The sequence below is a fragment of the Stegostoma tigrinum genome, chromosome 23 (genome assembly GCF_030684315.1).
Source record: "Stegostoma tigrinum isolate sSteTig4 chromosome 23, sSteTig4.hap1, whole genome shotgun sequence".
NCBI lineage: Eukaryota > Metazoa > Chordata > Chondrichthyes > Orectolobiformes > Stegostomatidae > Stegostoma > Stegostoma tigrinum.
In genome coordinates this window covers 18,015,597-18,035,420 of record NC_081376.1, presented here as the reverse complement: position 1 = coordinate 18,035,420, position 19,824 = coordinate 18,015,597, and the positions used below count along the sequence as shown (strand labels likewise).

The 19,824-nt window shown below is 42.7% G+C and overlaps 1 protein-coding gene across 3 annotated transcripts in view; it reads left to right on the top strand.

Moving 5' to 3' along the window:
- LOC125462539 (MICAL-like protein 2) overlaps positions 1 to 19,824 on the top strand; it is an 88,003-nt gene that overhangs the window by 38,136 nt on the left and 30,043 nt on the right. For 2 of the 3 annotated variants that reach the window (XM_048552678.2, XM_048552679.2), the window contains exons 6-7: positions 3,504 to 4,447; positions 14,433 to 14,532. In XM_048552678.2, coding sequence (XP_048408635.2) covers positions 3,504 to 4,447; positions 14,433 to 14,532 — 1,044 coding nt within the window. The remainder of the gene's footprint in view (positions 1 to 3,503; positions 4,448 to 14,432; positions 14,533 to 19,824) is intronic. The other variant, XM_048552680.2, reaches the window with a different exon arrangement.

Here is a 19,824-nt window from a genome sequence, read left to right as displayed (position 1 = left end):
ACTCTCCCTAAATCCCTCCACTTCCTGATCTTGCCATCCAAATTTAAGACACCCTTTAAACTCTACCTTTATGACCAAATCTGTCAGCACTTGTCCAAGTGTCGCTGTACATAGATGGGTTTTGAATATTGCTCGTTAATTTGGTGGCCGAGGGGAGAACAGAGTGAGACTGGAAGAAGTATAAAGATCGTCTAGTCGTGGTCACTACACTCAGGGAAAGATGTGAATGTCCTTGAGAGGGTGCAGAGGATATTTACCAGCATATTTCTACAGGTGTGCATTTATTCTAATTGTTGGGTTGGAAAGGCTGGGTTCATGCTCTTGACAAAGATGTTTGAGAGAAGATTTGATAGAAATGTACAAGATTATGAGTGGCTCAGATAAAGTAGCCAGTCGAAAACTGTTCCCATTGGCTCAATACACAAGGTCCAGGGGATACAGATTTAAGGTTTAGGGCAAGAGACAAAGGAGGACAGTGAGGAAGAGATTGTGTAAACAGCGAGCAATCTGCAAATCACTGCCTGCAAGGTGGCATATGTGGAAACAGAATCACAGAATCATAGAAGTCTTATGGCACAGTAGGTGACCTAAGCTGAAACCTTTGGTCCCAAGTTGGAAGCACAGATCCAGAAAAATTCCAGGCTCAGCAAACGCCACACAGGGGGAGATCCCTCAGATTTTCCCATTTTGATTCTGGGGGTGGAGGGTGGATCTGGACTGGATCTCGGTCTAGCACCACGCGAAGAGTTCAGAGCCAGCTGCAAGGGCTGCCAAATGCAGTGGTGGGCTGTTGTAAAGACTATGGAGGGACAGGACTTTGTTCCCGTTGTAAAATGAAAGAAACAAAAACGAGCCCTCCCAGCCTTCATCCACACACTCCTCGTGCCCCTTCTGTGCCAACCATGTACCCACCCCCAGACCTTTTGCAGCCCTAAATCAACTCTGCCAACTCAAACCAAACTGTGTCTGCCAAGCACCACCCTTTTGATTTCTAGCTTGGTACCAACTTACACAGTATTCCACCCAGCACACTTTGGCACCCATGAGGAATTGAAATAAAGTTCTAACTGACTGTTACAGTATTTCATGAAACAAAACACTGCAGCCTCACAGCGCTAGAGACCCGGGTTCAATTCCAGCCTCGGGTTACTGTCTGTGCGGAGTTTGCACATTCTCCATGTGTCTGCGTGGGTTTCCTCCAGGTGCTCCGGTTTCCTCCCACAGTCCAAAGATATGCAGGCTAGGTGGATCGGCCATGCTAAATTTCCCATAGTGTTCAGGGGTGTGTGGATTATAGGGGTGATGGGTCTGGGTGGGATGCTTCAAGCGGCAGTGTGGACTTGCTGGGCCAAAGGGCTGTTTCCACACTGTAGGGAATCTAATCTAATCTAATCTAAAACTCATTCATCAATATCCATTTACTATATTTGCATTCCTTAAACACTTTTATAAGCAACCAATTGTGCTTGTAGCCCATATCAATATTATAATACTTATAGAGTTGTCAATCAAACTACAAACTGACAGGTGTCCCACTGTGAAAATGATAATGTGAATTCTATATTTATAGCCCTCAGGCTAATGCCAATGGTCAGAGTGAAGCCACTAGCACTGAATTTCATTTCTAAACTGAAGAGTATTTTATTTTCAGTTTTGAAACCAGGAGATTTAAATGCCTTGATAGCTTCACTGTTCCAATGAATGTATTTGCTTTTTACCCACACCCATGTCTACTTTTAATGACTTCAAAGGAAACCTAACCTCTCCCAAAGACACCTGACCTCCCCCAAAAATGCCCTCAACCTACAGTACCTGTCTTGTGGCATATTTAGACTTTCTTCTGAAAAGGGTAAAGCCCACTAGCTTTTGTGCTCCTGAGATGCTGCTTGGCCTGCTGTGTTCATCCAGCCTCACACTTTATTATCTTTAAAGCCCACTAGACATGTTTTAAGTAACCCAGTACTGAACGTATGTTCTGTTTGAAGGCACTTTTACAATTACGGCCACCTCCTTAAACGGTCGATGTGCAGATTATAACCCATGCCCATTATCCACCCAACGATGAAAGTGAGTGGCAGGTCCAGGGCGGGACATCTTGAATCAGGGCTTCAATGCCACTCGGATTCACCAGGCACCCTATTCTGTCTTTGCAAAACTTCAGATCCCGATAATGCAGTTGGCATTTTAATATTATAAATTGCTATTACTGTATTCCAATGTAAATCACATTCTTCATACTTGAAATAGGATCCACCTCTGTAAAAATTGATTTTCCCTATGGCTGTACAATTCAGTATGTCTAACTTCAATTACAGATGTTGGCCAAGAGGTTTTACAATGTTGGGAAGTTGGCAGGAATTCTGCTTAGATCTAAAATTGTAATGAAAAGTAGAAATTTACATAAGACCTTTGACATCCTCAAGATAGCTCAAAGTACTTTACAGCCAATTGTCTGATTTCGTAGTACTGTCGTTATCATGTTTTCTTGACGCCCGGGGATAACATTTCATGCTTGAAGCGGGTAGGGGAAGTTGGGCAATTTCCTGGCTTGCTTGTACATCTGCTTCAGGAGAAAGTGCCTGCCAAGATAGGATTTTTGTTTTGGGTGCAGTGCAGATGCTAATAAGAGTTCAGTAGCAGCTACAGGGCTGCTGGGTATAGAAGGTACCCTCTTCTAAAGGCTCACCTCGTATTGTGGGAGCATGTCCCAGTTATAATAAACACAGTAAGGCCCTATAGACCTTATCTCTTGCACCCTCTCACCCAACACACTACATATTCCCCATCCATCAAACCTCATGTTGTCACCTGTCCCTGTATGGATTTTCATACCTTCCTTGTCAAGCTATGACATTTTTATGCCCTTTCAAACTGAACCAGGAAACCATACACTGATAATAGGCAAACAAAAAATGCTGGAGATCACAGCGGGTCAGACAGCATCCATGGGGAGAGAGCAAGCTAACATTTCGAATGTATATGACTCCTCATCAGAGTTATCTAGACTTGAAATGTTGGCATGCTGGATTTCCAAAGATGCTGTCTGACCTGCTGTGATCTCCAGCACTTTTTGTTTCCAGTACAGATTCCAGCATCTGCAGTGATTCACTGACAGCAGGATGTGTTCTAAAAGAAGTTTAAAAATTAACTCCTTCCTTCAGAACATTCCATTTTCTTAAACAAATAAACCTTAATTCACATGAGACAAATAAAAATACCAATTGTCCACACCCTTTAAAGTATCAATCGCAGAAATTGCAAGCACCAAAATCTCTTTATCTTGTACAGATGCACATGGTGCAGTTGCCAGATTTGATCAGAGATCCAGGGCAGTCAATCAGCATTTTAGCTGGGATGCAGCTATTTCAATACTTGAATGGGGGCTGTCTGGGCTCTCCAGCAAGCCTCATTATGTACTGTTAATGTATTAATCAAGCTTGAACTGTTAGTCATGCTCTTCGTTCAAGATGCATTTTTTTTCTCACCCTTCTCACCTGCCACAGGTGTAAGCAGTGCTCCAATACCCTCATGGCTGGTGCATACAAGACTGGACCCATACCTGGAACTTTCATTTGCACCAACCACCAGGCCAATGCAGGTGAGAATAACAACAACAGCAGCAGCTACATTACCAGCAAGTTACACAAGCCCAGCCCCAGAGCCGACAAGTCAGCGCCAATAGTCCATAAGCCGGTGGTGAGCCATGTGACCGGCCCCACCGCAGTGACAAATGCCCCCAGACAGGGTGAGGTCTCGTCAGCAGCTTTCAAACCAGGACGTGGTCGTGCGGACACAGGGCAGGCTGCAAGGCAAAAGTTTATGAGTTCAGGGATGCCTGAGAAACCACCTTCGTCTGATTCGGTGAGCTCACTGCGTTCCCCAGATCCTGCACGTGGCCAGCATTGTTCATTGGAAACGATAACACAGAGGCCTTGGTCGCCTGGAAACCAGGAGCGCACCAACATGTTGAAGAGTCCGACTGCAGTCACCAGGTCCACTTCTGACACGGACAAAGACAAGGCACGCTCGGTCCTGCAGAGGAATTTGCCCTTTGAGAAGAATAACAACACAAGCCAAGGTGTAGCCTCATCTTCCCTGTTTCATATGGACAAACCTTCAGGAGCACAGCCCACGAGTCACCAGAGCACCAAAACTGTAACTCTGGACGTAAGCAACCAGAAAAATGTCCAGGCAGGAACCAGGCAATCTACATCCACAGAGCAAAGGGGCGAGACCAGCAATCCACAGGACAAAGCCTCCAAGTGGAGGCCAACGTCTGCCTTGGAACTACCATCCCGCCCTCTGGTCACCAAAGGTGTTGCTAGCTCTGAGGCAGTGTTCACACCTTCAATGGGGAGTTCCCCAAGAGGCACATTAAACCGGGCTGCCAGCATGAATGAAGCAACAGGTCGTGGATCAACTTTGACCCAGCAGACCACCAGTAAAGGTTAGTTCTCTGGCTATACCAGCATATACACTCTTTAAGGTAGCTGCAGCCCCACAGGCTGACAACCAACCCTGTCTGAATGGGCTTCGCTATCCTCAATGTGGACATGGCACCTAGTCTCACAGTCTGAGAGAATGTGCTGAGGTACTTTCACAAAGTTAGCCTGCCAGCTTCCAATGAGATGTAATGCTGAGATCTGCATGTTCAGGTTAACGTACAAACAACTTGCATTTACATTGTGCCTTCAAATGTAATGAAACATTCATGTCCCAGAGAGCTGTTTGAAGAAGAGCAGAGAAATACACTTCCCTTGTCCTGGGCAATGTCCATCTCTTAAACTACACACCTGTGAAAGGGTTAATCAACCATTTCTGACATTGTTGTTTGTGGCACTTTACTGGGAACAGTTAGCTGCCATTTTATTCTAAATGACTGACTTATTTAGTATTTAGTTGAATTTAATCTGCTTTAAGTGGAGTGACTAGGGAAAGATTGCATTCTTCTCGACGGAACAGAGTGGGAGGTTTAGTAATGTTGCGTCAGAATTTCCGAGTACCAGCAATCTCACGCACATTGCCACTGCATCCTGTTTTATGCGACGTAAAAGTTCCACATTTCTGACAGGAAATTTGATCAGAGGGTCCTTCAGAAATGCACGGCCGTACGTCCACTCAGACTCCCATTCCACTCAGAATTTTGCAGGGACTTAAACTGTGGCCCTTTTTCTCACAGCAGTCAGCTGCTGGATTCCAAAATGCAAAGGTTCGGAATCCCCAGACATCCACATTGGCAGCTGCTGTCAGACCACCATTCGGTGCCTGGTGGCTGGGCATTGTAAGGTGCCTGGTGGGTAAACAATACGGTGTCAGGTGGGTAGGATGCCAGACATATGACATACAAGATGGCAAGGGGGTGAGGTAAGTACAGATTTTAGGGTAGTCTAGTGGGTCGGAGTGTTGAGCCATACTAGGAGTGGGGAGCTTTTGGTCTTTGGGCTGTTGTGGGGGGTAAGGTGCTGAGGGGAAATCTGAAGAGTTGGGTAAATTAGAAAATGTGACGATTAGAAGAAAGCATAAAGTTAAGGATAAAAGAAAAGGTAGAAGCTCAGAATACAATTCTAATTTTGATGGTTTGAATTCAATAGAAATCTTTGGCAAGTACGTACATTTACAGAGGATGGTGTTGGAAGATATCTAACCTTATTTGAAAAGATGGCTGGAAGTTGACGTGATTATAAAATGCTTGGACCGTATTGTTAACATCTTTTGGTACAGTGATGAGTGGATACAGCAGTTTGTCAGAAAAACAATCTCTAGGCTGTGAAACTGCAAAGAGAGTGGTACGCAATGCTTCTGCATTTGTTCCTGAAATGTATCGGCGGGGCAAACTCTCTGCTAACTGGAGTCATACTTGGCACATAGGAAGATGTTTGTGGCTGTTGGAGGTCAATCATCTCCGCTCCAGGACATCAAATGCAGTAGCTAGGTTTGGGTTGATAAATGGCAGATAGCATTTGCGTCACATAAATGCCAGGCGATGATCATCACCAATAAGAGACAATCTAACCATTACCCCTTGACATTCAATGGTGTTACCCTAAATCCCCCAACGTTGACATCCTTGAGGTTACCATTGACCAGAAACTCAACTGGACCCACCACATAAACACAGTGACCACAAGGGCTGGTCAGAGGCTAGGAATACTATGGCGAGTAACTCATCTCCTGAATCCCCAAAACCTGTCCATCATCTATAAGTGTGATGGAATACTCCCCACTTCCCTGCATGAGTGCAGCTCCAACAGCACTCAAGAAGCTTGACACCATCCACGACAAAGCAGCATACTTGACTGGCACCACATCCACAAGCATCTACTCTCCATCAACAATGCTCAGGAGCAGCAGTACTATCTACAAGATGCACTGCAGAAATTCACCACAGATCCTCACAGCACCTTCCAAACCCATGACCACTTCATTCTAGAAGGACTAGGGCAGCAGACATATGCGAATACCACCATCTTCAAATTCCCCTCCAAGACTCTCTCCATCCTGACTTGGAAATTTATTGTCATTCCTTCATTGTCACTGGGTCAAAATCCTGGAATTCCCTCCCTACCAGCAGCAGGCGGACTGCAGCAGTTCAAGAAAGCAACTCACCACTGCCTTCCCAAGGTCATTTCGGCAATAAATGCCAGTCCAGCCAGTGATACCCACGCTGCGGGGAATGAAAAATGTGGTTGTGAGTAGGAATAAAGAGGGTCATTAGCTGGTTCTTGTTGCGATTAAATGTTCCTGTCCTCCAACTAGGTGATGAGTCATTGTGTGACGCCAACTTGCATGGGCATTGGGGTTTGAAATGAACTAGTTTAGCCAATAGGCATTGGATGGATAAGGCTGTCCCCTTCCCTGCAGACTTTTCCAAAGCATGTTGGGTCATGCTGTGGTTTGCTACGGTGCAGGGTTTGGCTGATTCAAACTGCCTTTGGCTAGGAGCCCAGTAAGATCATTTCTGTGGAAGTTGTATGACTTGATACTTGGTAAACATTTCACTATCATGAGTTAGCCCTTCACTGGCACATGCCTCTTGTGTGCCAACCCTTTTTCAAAGCGGTAAGAAACTTGTTAAACCAAAGCAATCACTTGCCTCCTTTTCAGAAGGGAGTTGATTTTTTTTATCCTTATCTAAATTATTGTGAATTGTTTTTGATGATGTTTTTGGTAAGAGTGTACAATCTTAAAGGAAAGAAAATTCCCCACTCCCATGTTTCCACCCCTGCAAGAATGTAAAGATGCTATGAATAGGATAAGGTTCTCAGTCTTCCTTTTGTAATTTCTAGGAATTAATAAATTAATCTTCCAGACCTGGTATGAGCAACACTATCAAACACATGAACATTTTAAAAAATCCTTTAAAAATATAAAAATACAGAAAGAACTGCAGATGATGTAAATCAGGAACTTGATCAGAAGTTGCTGGAAGAGCTAAGCAGGTCTGGCAGCATGTGTGAAGAAAAATCAGAGTTAATGTTTCAGGTCCAGTGACACTTCCTCAGAGCTGTTCTCACCAGACCCGAAACGTTAACTCTGATTTTTCTTCACAGACGCTGCCAGACCTGCTGAGCTTTTCCAGCAACTTCTGTTTTTGTTCCTTTAAAACTATATGTTTGAATGCTTGGATCATTGGTTGTAAATATATTGAAGATGGGAGAAATGTTTTATTCACAATCAAGGATTGTTCAATCAAATATGAAGAATCTATTTGCTCTTAAATTGGCCTGGGAGGACATTGTACCCTAAGGATTAATATGTTGAGCAATCAATTCTTGAACTGTGGGAAGGACAGTCAAAATGCGTAATTTGTTAAATGTTCAGTGATTGGGACTGATTGAGTTTATAATTCCATGGAATGTCTGTTCTTTATCTTATATTTTATGACATTTCGCTGCTCTGTAATTGACTTAGCTAATGATCTGGTCTTTTAAAAACTATTTAATGATCCTGTCAGGTTTATACCTCTGTGATACCTTCTGGGTCTAAATGTTAAGCAGTGATGTTTATCTGTACTGATCATGTCCTCCCTGCTACTTTGTGTGTGTGTTTGTGTGTGTGTGTGTGTGTGTGTTGCATACACTCATGATTCTGGCTCCCTAGAAAACTCCATACACTATTCAACTTTAAAATTGGCTGCAAGAATAGAGAACCAAAGAAAGACTTGTGCTTAAATAGTGTCCTCCATGACTTTAAGACAATTAAATGCACTCTAGGGCCAGGCAAGTAATTCTGAAGTGTTGACACTGTTGGAATGTAGGAAATCTGGCAGCAAATTTGCACACCACAAGCTCCCACAAACAGTAGGGTGATTTGTTTTATTCATGTTACTGTAATTGAAGGATAAATGTTGACGGTTGGACTGCCTACTTATTTGAATACCGGTTAAGGGATCTTTCGTATTTAACTGAGAGAGCAGACAGTATCTCTGCAACAATTGATTGCTGCCTGGTGTTTACTTATGTCCCTGGACGAGAAATGAAGCTACAACTTTCTAACCCAGAGAAGAGAGCTATCACATGAGCCAGAACTGATAGTTGTAATTGCCTTGCTCTAATGGCAGATTTGATAGTGGGAGGATAGTGTTGTTCCCCTGCCATCTTTCCACCATTGCATTGATTTAAGTCTATCATCAAAAGGCTTGTGGACAGCTTTCCTGCCTTGCTGAGGATTGAGGCTCTGGAGGACCTCAACCCATTTCCCCAATTATTTATCCAGTGATGGCCAAGGTATTTGAAATAGGAGGAAGCCCAAAGAGCAAACAGTGCCCTCTGGGGGCAGGGGGTACCTACACATTCAAAAGTTTTTCCCAATTAATACAGAGGAAAATGAGGGAGAGTTGGGTGCAGGGAGAGGGTTTAGTGCTACTGAGAACCACCCACATGCCCAGCTGCTAATCCCCTTGTCTTCCAACCTACCGTTCCCATCTCAGAAATCACCTTCCTGCCATCAATCATCTGTGCCTGAATCATTGGTGATCCTGGGTCTTGGCAGCAGTCCTGTTAGCAGCCACACCCCTCGTCAGGTGGAGCTGCTGATCAAGGAAGAGCTGCAGGCCTCTGATTGGCTGGTGGCTCCATTCAGGGAAAGGGCCATACTCTGTCCAGTTAAATGCCTGGTGACAGCTATGGGACTCGTATGGCAGTCTGGCTGGCTGCCTTGATTCCTGTCACTTCTGTTTAAGTACTGCCCTCAGAGTGACAGGTATGTCACTTAAGGATGTTGGACAACAAGATTTCCTTGGTGCTTCCAGGCTAGAGAGAGAGGTAACAAGCGGATTTCCCATTGCTGATCTCTATCCAAAGATGCTTGTGGGGAAAGTGGATAAAGACCAAATGGGAAGGAAGCTCTGAAATGAGCTGCAGTCATCAACCAGTTGCAGGATCACATGGCAATAATGGGAGTTTGGGTGAGATGCTGAGCTCTTGGGTGCTGCTGTTGCTGCATTACCCCCCTCTACAAAGGAACTGAATCCTTTCCCACTGGAACCCGAAGGTTGGATCAAATAGAGATAAATGCAAATCTTAATGAACTGAAAAAGTTAGAATCTTTGGGAAATCCAAAGAGACTTGGGTGTTTAAGTACATGAATCACTAAAATGTACTAGTCACACACAAAAGGAAATAATCAAAACACCTAATTCAATGTCAGTTTCTATTGTTGAAGGACTGGAATTTGAACGACTGAAGATTTTGTCACAGATGTACAAAGTCCTGGTTAGACCACATCAGGGGTGTTATATACAGTTCTGGGCACTGTATGTTTGAACGGATCATGTTGCCTTTCAAAGGGATACAGATTCACCACTGGGTTCCAGGAGATCCCTTATAAGGAGACTACCTAACTCTGTATAATCTAGAATTTAGAAGTTTCCAGGTGATTTGTTTGAATTAGTTTAGGATTTTGAGAGAATTTAATGGACTAGATCAGGGGTAAAAATTCCTTCTAGTGGAAGAGTCTGGAATAAGGGAGTAAACTTTATAATTGGAGCCAAACTGCTTGGCAGGGAAGTTAAAAAGCACTTTTTTCATGCAAATGAGACAGGCAAGAAGGGGTAAGATAAAGGAACCTTGGATGACGAGAGCGGTGGAGCTTCTTGTGAGAAGGAAGAAGGTAGCTTACATAAGGTGGATGAAGCTAGGGTCAAGTTCAGCTAGAGAGGATTACACGCAGGCAAGGAAGGAGCTCAAAAATGGTCTGAGGAGAGCCAGGAGGGGGCACGAGAAAGGTTTGGCAGAACGAATTAGGGAAAACACAAAGGCATTTTACACTTAGGTGAGGAATAAGAGAATGGTCAAAGAAAGAATAGGGCCGATCAGGGATAGCATAGGGAACTAGTGCGTGGAGTCTGAGGAGGTAGGGGAAGCCTTAAATGAGTTTTTTGCTTCTGTCTTTACGAAAGAAATGAACTTTGTAGTGAATGAAACCTTTGAAGAGCAGGTGTGCATGCTGGAATGGATAGAGATAGAGGAAGCTGATGTGCTGAAAATTTTGACAAACATTAAGATTGACAAGTCGCCAGGCCCGGACCAGATTTGTCCTCGGCTGCTTTGGGAAGCAAGAAATGCAATTGCTTCGCCACTTGCGAAGATCTTTGCATCCTCGCTCTCCACTGGAGTCGTACCTGAGGACTGGAGAGAGGCAAATGTAATTCCTCTCTTCAAGAAAGGAAATAGGGAAATCCCCGGCAATTACAGACCAGTAAGTCTCATGTCTGTCGTCTGCAAGGTGTTAGAAAGGATTCTGAGGGATAGGATTTATGACCATCTGGAAGAGCATGGCTTGATCAAATACAGTCAACACGGCTTTGTGAGGGGTAGGTCATGCCTCACAAACCTTATCGAGTTTTTTGAGGATGTGACTAGAAAAGTTGATGAGGGTCGAGCTGTGGATGTGGTGTATATGGACTTCAGTAAGGCATTTGATAAGGTTCCCCATGGTAGGCTTATTCAGAAGGTCAGGAGGAATGGGATACAGGGGAACTTAGCTGCCTGGATACAGAATTGGCTGGCCAACAGAAGACAGCGAGTGGTAGTAGAAGGAAAATATTCTGCCTGGAAGTCAGTGGTGAGTGGGGTTCCACAGGGCTCTGTCCTTGGGCCTCTACTGTTTGTAATTTTTATTAAAGACTTGGATGAGGGGATTGAAGGATGGGTCAGCAAGTTTGCAGACGACACAAAGGTCGGAGGTGTCGTTGACAGTATAGAGGGCTGTTGTAGGCTGCAGCGGGACATTGACAGGATGCAGAGATGGGCTGAGAGGTGGCAGATGGAGTTCAACCTGGATAAATGCGAGGTGATGCATTTTGGAAGGTCGAATTTGAAAGCTGAGTACAGGATTAAGGATAGGATTCTTGGCAGTGTGGAGGAACAGAGGGATCTTGGTGTGCAGATACATAGATCTCTTAAAATGGCCACCCAAGTGGACAGGGTTGTTAAGAAAGCATATGGTGTTTTGGCTTTCATTAACAGGGGGATTGAGTTTAAGAGTTGTGAGATCTTGTTGCAGCTCTATAAAACTTTGGTTAGACCGCACTTGGAATACTGCGTCCAGTTCTGGTTGCCCTATTATAGGAAAGATGTGGATGCTTTGGAGAGGGTTCAGAGGAGGTTTACCAGGATGCTGCCTGGACTGGATGGCTTATCTTATGAAGAGAGGTTGACTGAGCTTGGTCTCTTTTCATTGGAGAAAAGGAGGAGGAGAGGGGACCTAACTGAGGTATACAAGATAATGAGAGGCAGAGATAGAGTTGATAGCCAGAGACTATTTCCCAGGGCAGAAATGGCTAGCACGAGGGGTCATAGTTTTAAACTGGTTGGAGGAAAGTATAGAAGGGATGTCAGAGGCGGGTTCTTTACACAGAGAGTTGTGAGAGCATGGAATGCGTTGCCAGCAGCAGTTGTGGAAGCAAGGTCATTGGGGTCATTTAAGAGACTGCTGGACATGCATATGGTCACAGAAATTTGTGGGTGCATACATGAGGATCAATGGTCGGCACAAAATTGTGGGCTGAAGGGCCTGTTCTGTGCTGTACTGTTATATGTTCTATGTTCTATGGTGGCAGAGGTGTGGAATGTTCCCCACAAAAAGCAGTACATGTTCAAATAATAACTTTAAACCTGAATATTGATAAACTTTTGTGAGGTGAGGTTATAAAAGAATAGTGAGTCAAAGCAGGTGGATAAAGGCAAGGTAGAGGTTTCAAGCCATAACATCATTGAATGGCAGAAGGGAATTGGGGGCTGAATGGCCAGCTCCTGTTCTTAAAACAGAAAGGAAGAAAAGTGGATGGACAATTGAAATGCGGAGGTGAAAAATGAAGCACAAATATTGGTATCAGAGATAATGGGAACTGCAGATGCTGGAGAATTCCAAGATAATAAAATGTGAGGCTGGATGAACACAGCAGGCCAAGCAGCATCTCAGGAGCACAAAAGCTGACATTTCTGATGAAGGGTCCAGGCCCGAAACGTCAGCTTTTGTGCTCCTGAGATGCTGCTTGGCCTGCTGTGTTCATCCAGCCTCACATTTTATTATTCACAAATATTGGTATTTGAGATTGATGCCTACGGATGATCAAAAGGCTCCATGATCATAACTCACATTCCTGAGGACATGTATTTACTTTATCTCAACATTGACATGTTTTGAATTTTGCAAGTCAGTGGCATAAGATATTTCTGGCAGTAAGCAACAGGAGCTATTTGTTAAAGATCAGACTGAAGATTAATGAAAATCTAGATGGAACAAGATTGTGGCAGTGTGTGAGTGAAGCACATAAGTGCGGGAACTGAGGGCTACTGGCACAGACTAGCTTCGACGTGAGTGATTAGAAGATTGTGATCCAACACTTGATCTTGGATCGTGTTCTGACAATCCTGACATTCAAACAGTCATTGCACAGAGGCTAAAATTGCAATCTTGAAGAAAAGTCGTGATCCCAAGACAGCAGAGTGATCTGGTTAGGCTGGCCTTTGAGAGCTGTGGTCAGTTCTGGTCACTCAGAAGTAGCCAAGTCTTGGCTGCAGAGAAATGTGTTCAGTTGGCCGCACATTTAGGAAGATTGAAAATACAAGATTAGACTTTGCCGTCTGACAAACTGATGGAAAAAACTCTGGACTTTTTACAAAGTTATTTAAGTCACTAACTGGAATGGAAAAAGTTATTCCAATATTGCTGCAGATTGTATAATAGGACCTAAGGGGCAACTTTTTCACGCAGAGGGTGGTGAGTGTATGGAATGAGCTGCCAGAGGATGTGGTGGAGGCTGGTACAATTACAACATTTAAAAGGCATCTGGATTGGTATATGAATAAGAAAGGTTTAGAGGGATATGTGCCAAATGCTGGCAAATGGGATTTGATTAATTTAGGATATCTGGTCAGCATGGACAAGTTGGACCCAAGGATCTGTTTCCATGCTGTATAGCTTTATGACCCTGTGACTGTATAAATGTAGTCCCAAGAGAGAACAATATGACAGTATTCATCAACTTCCCACTATCCTGAAGCCAGCCAATCCTTCCGAGTTATTGGGTCAAACATCTGAACTTCCTTCCCTAGCAGCAATGTAGGGAGCACTTTGATCACACAGGAGGTGATGGTTCAAGCAGAAATATTCACCATCAGCTGATGAATGAGTAAAGCTATTTTAGTACCTGCCAAAGTGAGCAACGCAATTCATAGATAAGATCCAATAATTAAACAAACAGCTATATTAGCATTGTGAATCGCACTGCTGTTCGTCCTATGAATTGTGAGTGGATGACGTTTTTGGGTGGTATGATTTTTACATTTTAACTGTTGATTGTGAACTGGTCTGTTTCATTGTGCCTTTAATTATTGATTTCACAACAATATGAGAGAGAATATACATTCGCACAATGCATTATTAAATATAATGTTTTAATCGTAAATCAATCAAGGGGCAATTAGGTTTGGACAATTAAGTGCTGACCTTTCCAATAATGTCCCTGACCTAACAATGAATAAAGAGGAAAGTACAGTGAGTGGTAATGGACTTATCCAAGATTGTTATCAAGATATGCTTCTTTGGGTGATTCGTAGCAGGAATGATCTTTCTAGAGCTCTAATGGCCAAGCGTGAATTACAATAGGAGGTTGAATCAAATGGGTACAGTATATTGACCTTCTGAATTCTTCTTCATTATGAAGAAGAAATGTAGATACTACAATATGGTACCTGGGAAATGGATAAGAAAGTATGAGCCAAAACAAATTTGGCGCAGAACAGCTGCGATGAACAATCTGTAGAATCTGGGAATATGTTTTGGGGTGGCAGGAATAGCAGGCAGTTTAGTGAAATGTTCCAGGTTGTATTCTTTTGGGTGCAGTGATTCCAGAACAAAGTGAGTAGATAATGATCATCCTTGTGGATTGTAGGTTCATACTATGCCATTTATTGTTTCTCCTTCAGGGAATTTTTCCTACAGTCCGCAAATCATTACTCGGCAAGAGGCAGACGAGTCTCCCTCTGACTGGAGGTCTAAATTGAAGCCAGTCCAAAAGCATTACAGGTGAGTTTGTATCACAGCATGAGTGGCAGCTAAGCCTTTGGAAAACCACAGGGAGGTATTTTGGATTTGGTCAATGATCCCTGCCCTGGCGGAAGCTTCCAAGCAGAACCTGTTCACTAAAATGCTGTGAGAAAAAAGTTCACTTTAGAAAATAGATTTGATTCTCTTATGATTTGGTTCAAGTTGTAGAATGTAGATTGTGCTGTGCTTGTTTTACTGACACTGAAAGCTCTGGTATCACAGATGGTTATTTTTGTCTCCTCTTTCTAAATTGAAAGTGAGCTGCCTGCCAAATTGTTAAAGTCTTTCTGTAGATATTCAGGATGTTTGCCTGTTTGGTAGGCTGAATGCATATATGAATAGGAAGCCTCATTCCTGTGTGATGCCACTTTACAAAATTGGATTTACCATGGTGTTAGTCTATGTCCTTTTATTACAATCAGTATTGCAGGCCCTTGAGAACGAAACAGAACTGATCGATTCTTCAGTGGGCAACTGGAGAAAGCTTATATATTTTAATTGACATTACTGTGGAATCAAGAGCAAGGCTTCCTTTTCATAATAAGGTTTAGCTATGAAAAATTGCACAACTAAACAACTGTGCTGTGAAGTTGCTGGATAAGTGAAAGATATTGTCGGGATGCTTTTCTCTAGAAAGACAAGGTTGACAGGTATTTTAACACTATGAAGGATTTTGAGGTTGATGTGGAAAAGATGTTTCCATTCATAAGGAAGTTCAGAAGGCATTAGATCAACCTTCGTAATTTGAATATGAATTTGGGAGAAATTTCTATACCCAGAGTATTGGTAGAATGTTGGACTCGTTACCATTTGAAGCAGTTAAGATGAATAACAGATGCATTTAAGGGAAAGCTGGATAACATATGAGGCAGAAAGTAATAGAGGGTTATTCTGATAGGATTAATTTACATATTACTACCATTGCAATTGAGCGCTCAGCCATCTAGACTTGTACATGAAGGTTGGCTCGTTTAGTGAGACATTTGATGGTCACCAATCCCTATATTAAAGCAGCATGCCTTGGAATTGATAAGAAGGCAAAATAATGAAAACAACGAAATGCATAATAAAAACAAGTGTTCGCTCCGCTTTAAAATTGCTCCTTGCCATGTTCCTGCTGCCTCCCTTTGGCCTGAGGTAGAATGACAGTCATGAGTTTAAAGTGTATGTGGTCCAATAATGCCATTATTTTTAAATTCTTAACCTTTTCCACAGATTGTTCCACAGTTTAATTCCTCTTCATATCCACACCCACCACCAGCTCTTCAGCTCCACATGATCTCTGTACTTCTCCAATTTTGACCCCAAGCACAATCCCCATTTAATCACTTCCCCCAGCCATCAGCTGTCTAGGTCCTAAGCTAAACTTTTTAGCAACTTTTCTTCTTTAATACCTAGTGTTTGATCACTTTTCATAATATATTACCTTACATGGCTCAAATGTTACTCTACCATCTTCCTGTAAACGACTTTGGGTTAGCTTGGTTTACTAAAGGTGCAATAAAAGCCAATTCTTCTTGTTCTTGTCTGAGCAATTGACTTGCAGATAAATGAAAGCTGGTTGCAACTACAATCTGTTTACTTGCCAATAGCACGTGTTGCAATTTTGGCTGTTGACAAAATCTGAATGTCAACATCATGAATGTTGACTTTTCTGAATTTCCTGTGTTCAGTCTGGGGGTAAATCTGGCCTGTGTGGGAGAATACACAATGGACGATTGCGAAACTCCAGCCTGTTGACCAAGTGAAGTAACTGGAGCTGATGATGTGGCCTGACTAGGATTGTATGACACACATTTGATTTGTTTCAGCAACAACATTCTTGAGAAATTCTCAACATTTGGACCATGTTGAGTTGACCAAAAATATTTGAAGTTTTCAAAAGCCCCTTTGTCCTCAGTAGAATAAAAACAGAAACTTAACAAGTCTGGCAGTATCCATGGAGAGAGGACAGAGTTAACAACTTTTATTCAGAATTCAAAAGGGTCTGGAAAATGCTGTTTTGTATATATGCTATTGGCAGAGGAGGAGGAGGTGCAAATAGAATAGACTGTGACGGTGCCCAGAGCAAAATACAAAGGGAGTACTAATGGTGTAAAGGATAATTAGAGGTGTAAAAGGGGTGTAATTGAAGATGTGGAAAGGCAAAAATGGGTCCATTGTACCAACATCAAAATTAACAAGACATGCAAGTGTTGGGGGAAGGAGTTGTTATGGAGGTGTAAGGAAAATGGAATCGAGAGGTCATTCTCTGAAATTGTGGAACTCAATATTGTGTGCTAAAGGCTCCAAAGGACCTAAATGGGAAATAAGATGGTGTTCATCTAATTTGTGTTGTGCTTCATTGGAGCATTGCCAAAGGTGCAAGATAGAAATGTTAGCAAGTGAGCAAGGTGGTTTATTAAAATGGCAAACAACTGGGAGATCAGGGAAATGCCTGTAGATAGAGCAGAGATGTTCTGCAAAGCATTTTGTGAGTCTAGGCTGTGTTTGGTGTCACCAGTGTAAAGGATGTGAGCAGCAAATACAGTAAACCAGACTGGAAGATTTACAAATAAAACTCTGCTTCACCTGGAAGGTGTGTTTGGCACATAGCGCAGTGAATGAGGAAATGGTACTGTTTGTCCGATTACATGGGAAAGTGCCACTGGGGAGTGAGGAAGGATTAGGAGTGGTGGAGGAGCGGACCTGGGTGTTGCAGAGGGAACAGTCGCTGCGGAATGCTGCCAATGGAAGAGAGGGGAGGATGTATTTGATAGCCATGTCCTACTGGAGATGAGTTTCCCTCCCCATTTGCACCAGCTCTAGCAGGAAACTGCCATCAAATAACTTTTACTCATCCCCTCCATTGTCAGCATTATAGAGGAACCCTCCCAGCTAATATCTCCATCCTGGGCCTGCTACAGTGTTACCATAAATCAGCAATGTTGATAACCTCTTAATTCTGAGAAGGAGCTGGAATCACTCAGAATTTTCAAAACTAATAATTGATATCTCTATTAAATATTTCATCTGTGTTCCCTTTGTAACTCTAGCCTTGTTGGCTTGCTTTTATTTGCACTTTTTAAAACTTTGAATTATTGAATGATGTAGCATAGTGGGAGGCTATTCAACCCATCATGCATGTGCCAGATTTTTGAAAGAGATGGCTTATGAGTCCTACTCCCTTGTTCTTTCCATATGGCCTACAAATATTTTCTTCGTGGGTATACATCCAGGCTGTGTGGAATTGGCACCATATAGGCTCCACTCTGACTCTGACCCTGACCCTGACCCTAACCTTAACCCTTCGCCAGCACATCTTTATACTGGCATTTAAGTGCAGTACTGAAAGTACTGTTGGAACTCCCACCTTTTCGATGTGATGATCACCCGAGGCTCACTGACCAGTGGCTCAGATGGATGTTTGATAACAACATTCAAATCATCAGATCTAACTCAAAGTTTAACACCAACCAATCTCATCAGGACTGACTGTTGGTCTTCAGTCCAATGCTGTTAACAACCATGATTAATAAGATTGTTTAGTTTGTAAATCTTGCAGAAGATCTTCTGTCCTTTTTACACGCACGTTTGACGCAGGATTGCCATTTTATTCAGCTAATGAGGAGCTTGTATCTGATTTAATTCTGAAGGAAATCTCTGCAGGTCTGAATCCTCATATTGCTGCAGTCTGTATCACTTTTGTTATGCCCTCTGCAGTGATTGGAACATTGCCCTTTCTTAAAATCTTTAAATCAGGGAAAATAAAGATGCAGAGGATTGCGCCGAGCAGCTAGAATTTGGCCACTTCCGTTTGAAGTCCCAATATTTTGAACAATTTTGTACTGCTTTTCTCACTCCATTTAGACTTGACCTCAGCACTTGTGTTATTTCAAAAAGAGTGATCCTGACTTTGATGTTAATGTGTAAGTGGCAGCAAACAAGAGCACAATTTAGCCCTGAACTTTGGGAACCACTTTTAGGCAGCCACCTCAGCGGTTTTCTGCACTGTTCAGAGTATTATCAGACTTTGTGGATTTGCTATTCAGAAATAAAGTTAAGGATGGCATTTTATGACCAGTTTTAAAATGCAATAGATTTATATCTGTCACGGACGACAATTTGAACTTTACCATTTATTATTTTCAGAAATTAAAGTCTATATTAAAGACATTAACAACATTGTTATCATTCTGTTATATTGTACAGTCATCCCTTCAACATTTATTAGCTCCAGAAATTAACAGTGACCACTGTGTAACTGAATAATAACAATGCTATTAATGTCTTTAATGACAGCTTTAATTCCTGTAGCTAAAAACTAGTAATGGCAAAATTACGTGGGACAAATGATGTTGTAAATGTACTTCACATTGAACAAATGTAATAAAAATAAAGACGCCTGATTCTGGAACAGAACTAGACTTGCTAAGTGTTTGGATGTTTAGTCTGTGCCAGCCGACGGGCTGTGGTAGGGGTTCACTCTGGGAGGAAGAATTGAATTAGGTCCATTATTTGGTTTGGGAATTGTGATGTGGAATTAATCTATACTTGGTCTTAAACTTTATGCAACCTGCCTATCTACTTGATGAGAGGGTGTAGTCTGTCACGAACCCTATTGCTGCTTGGCCCCATGTTTAACAGGGATCCAGCTTCTCAAACAATTGGAACCACGTTGGCTCCTTATTAAACAGCCTACTGCCGGCTGCCAAGCATGTGCCTTCTGGAGTTGGTCTGCCCAAATCTATCCTGCCCCCCCCAGTTCCCTGGATTGGTAGTTGGGTCTGACCAGGCCTTTGAAGTCCAGGCCTTTGCCCTCAGAGGAGACTAGACAGTTCTCGAGACATGTAAAGCAACAGGTGAGCAAGAGGTTGCTGTGTTAGTGCATGGGATGTTCAGTAATTGTGAAGCTATAGCAATATGGCATTAAAGTTTCTCTGAACTGGAATCTGCACAGTTGTTCACCGACATCCTATCCATAGCAAAGTGATCCAGCCTTGCTTTCTGTCCTCTTCCTGGATTATCCTTTTGAAGGCTTGGTGGGAAGGAAGGTGCCAAATAAGAACCAATTTGCGAATAATATGGCAGATCACCACAAACATGTAGAAGTGCCTTAACGAGTGTTGGAACGCAAGTCATAGAGTCAAAGTATTTTAACAGCATAGAAAGAGGTCCCAGATCCATGCCTATTGTCAAACATCCATTTGTTCTAATACCATTTTTGAGCTTTTGGTCCATAGCCTTGTATGCTGTGGCGTTTCAAGTATCCAAACAATCCAAATAATTCTT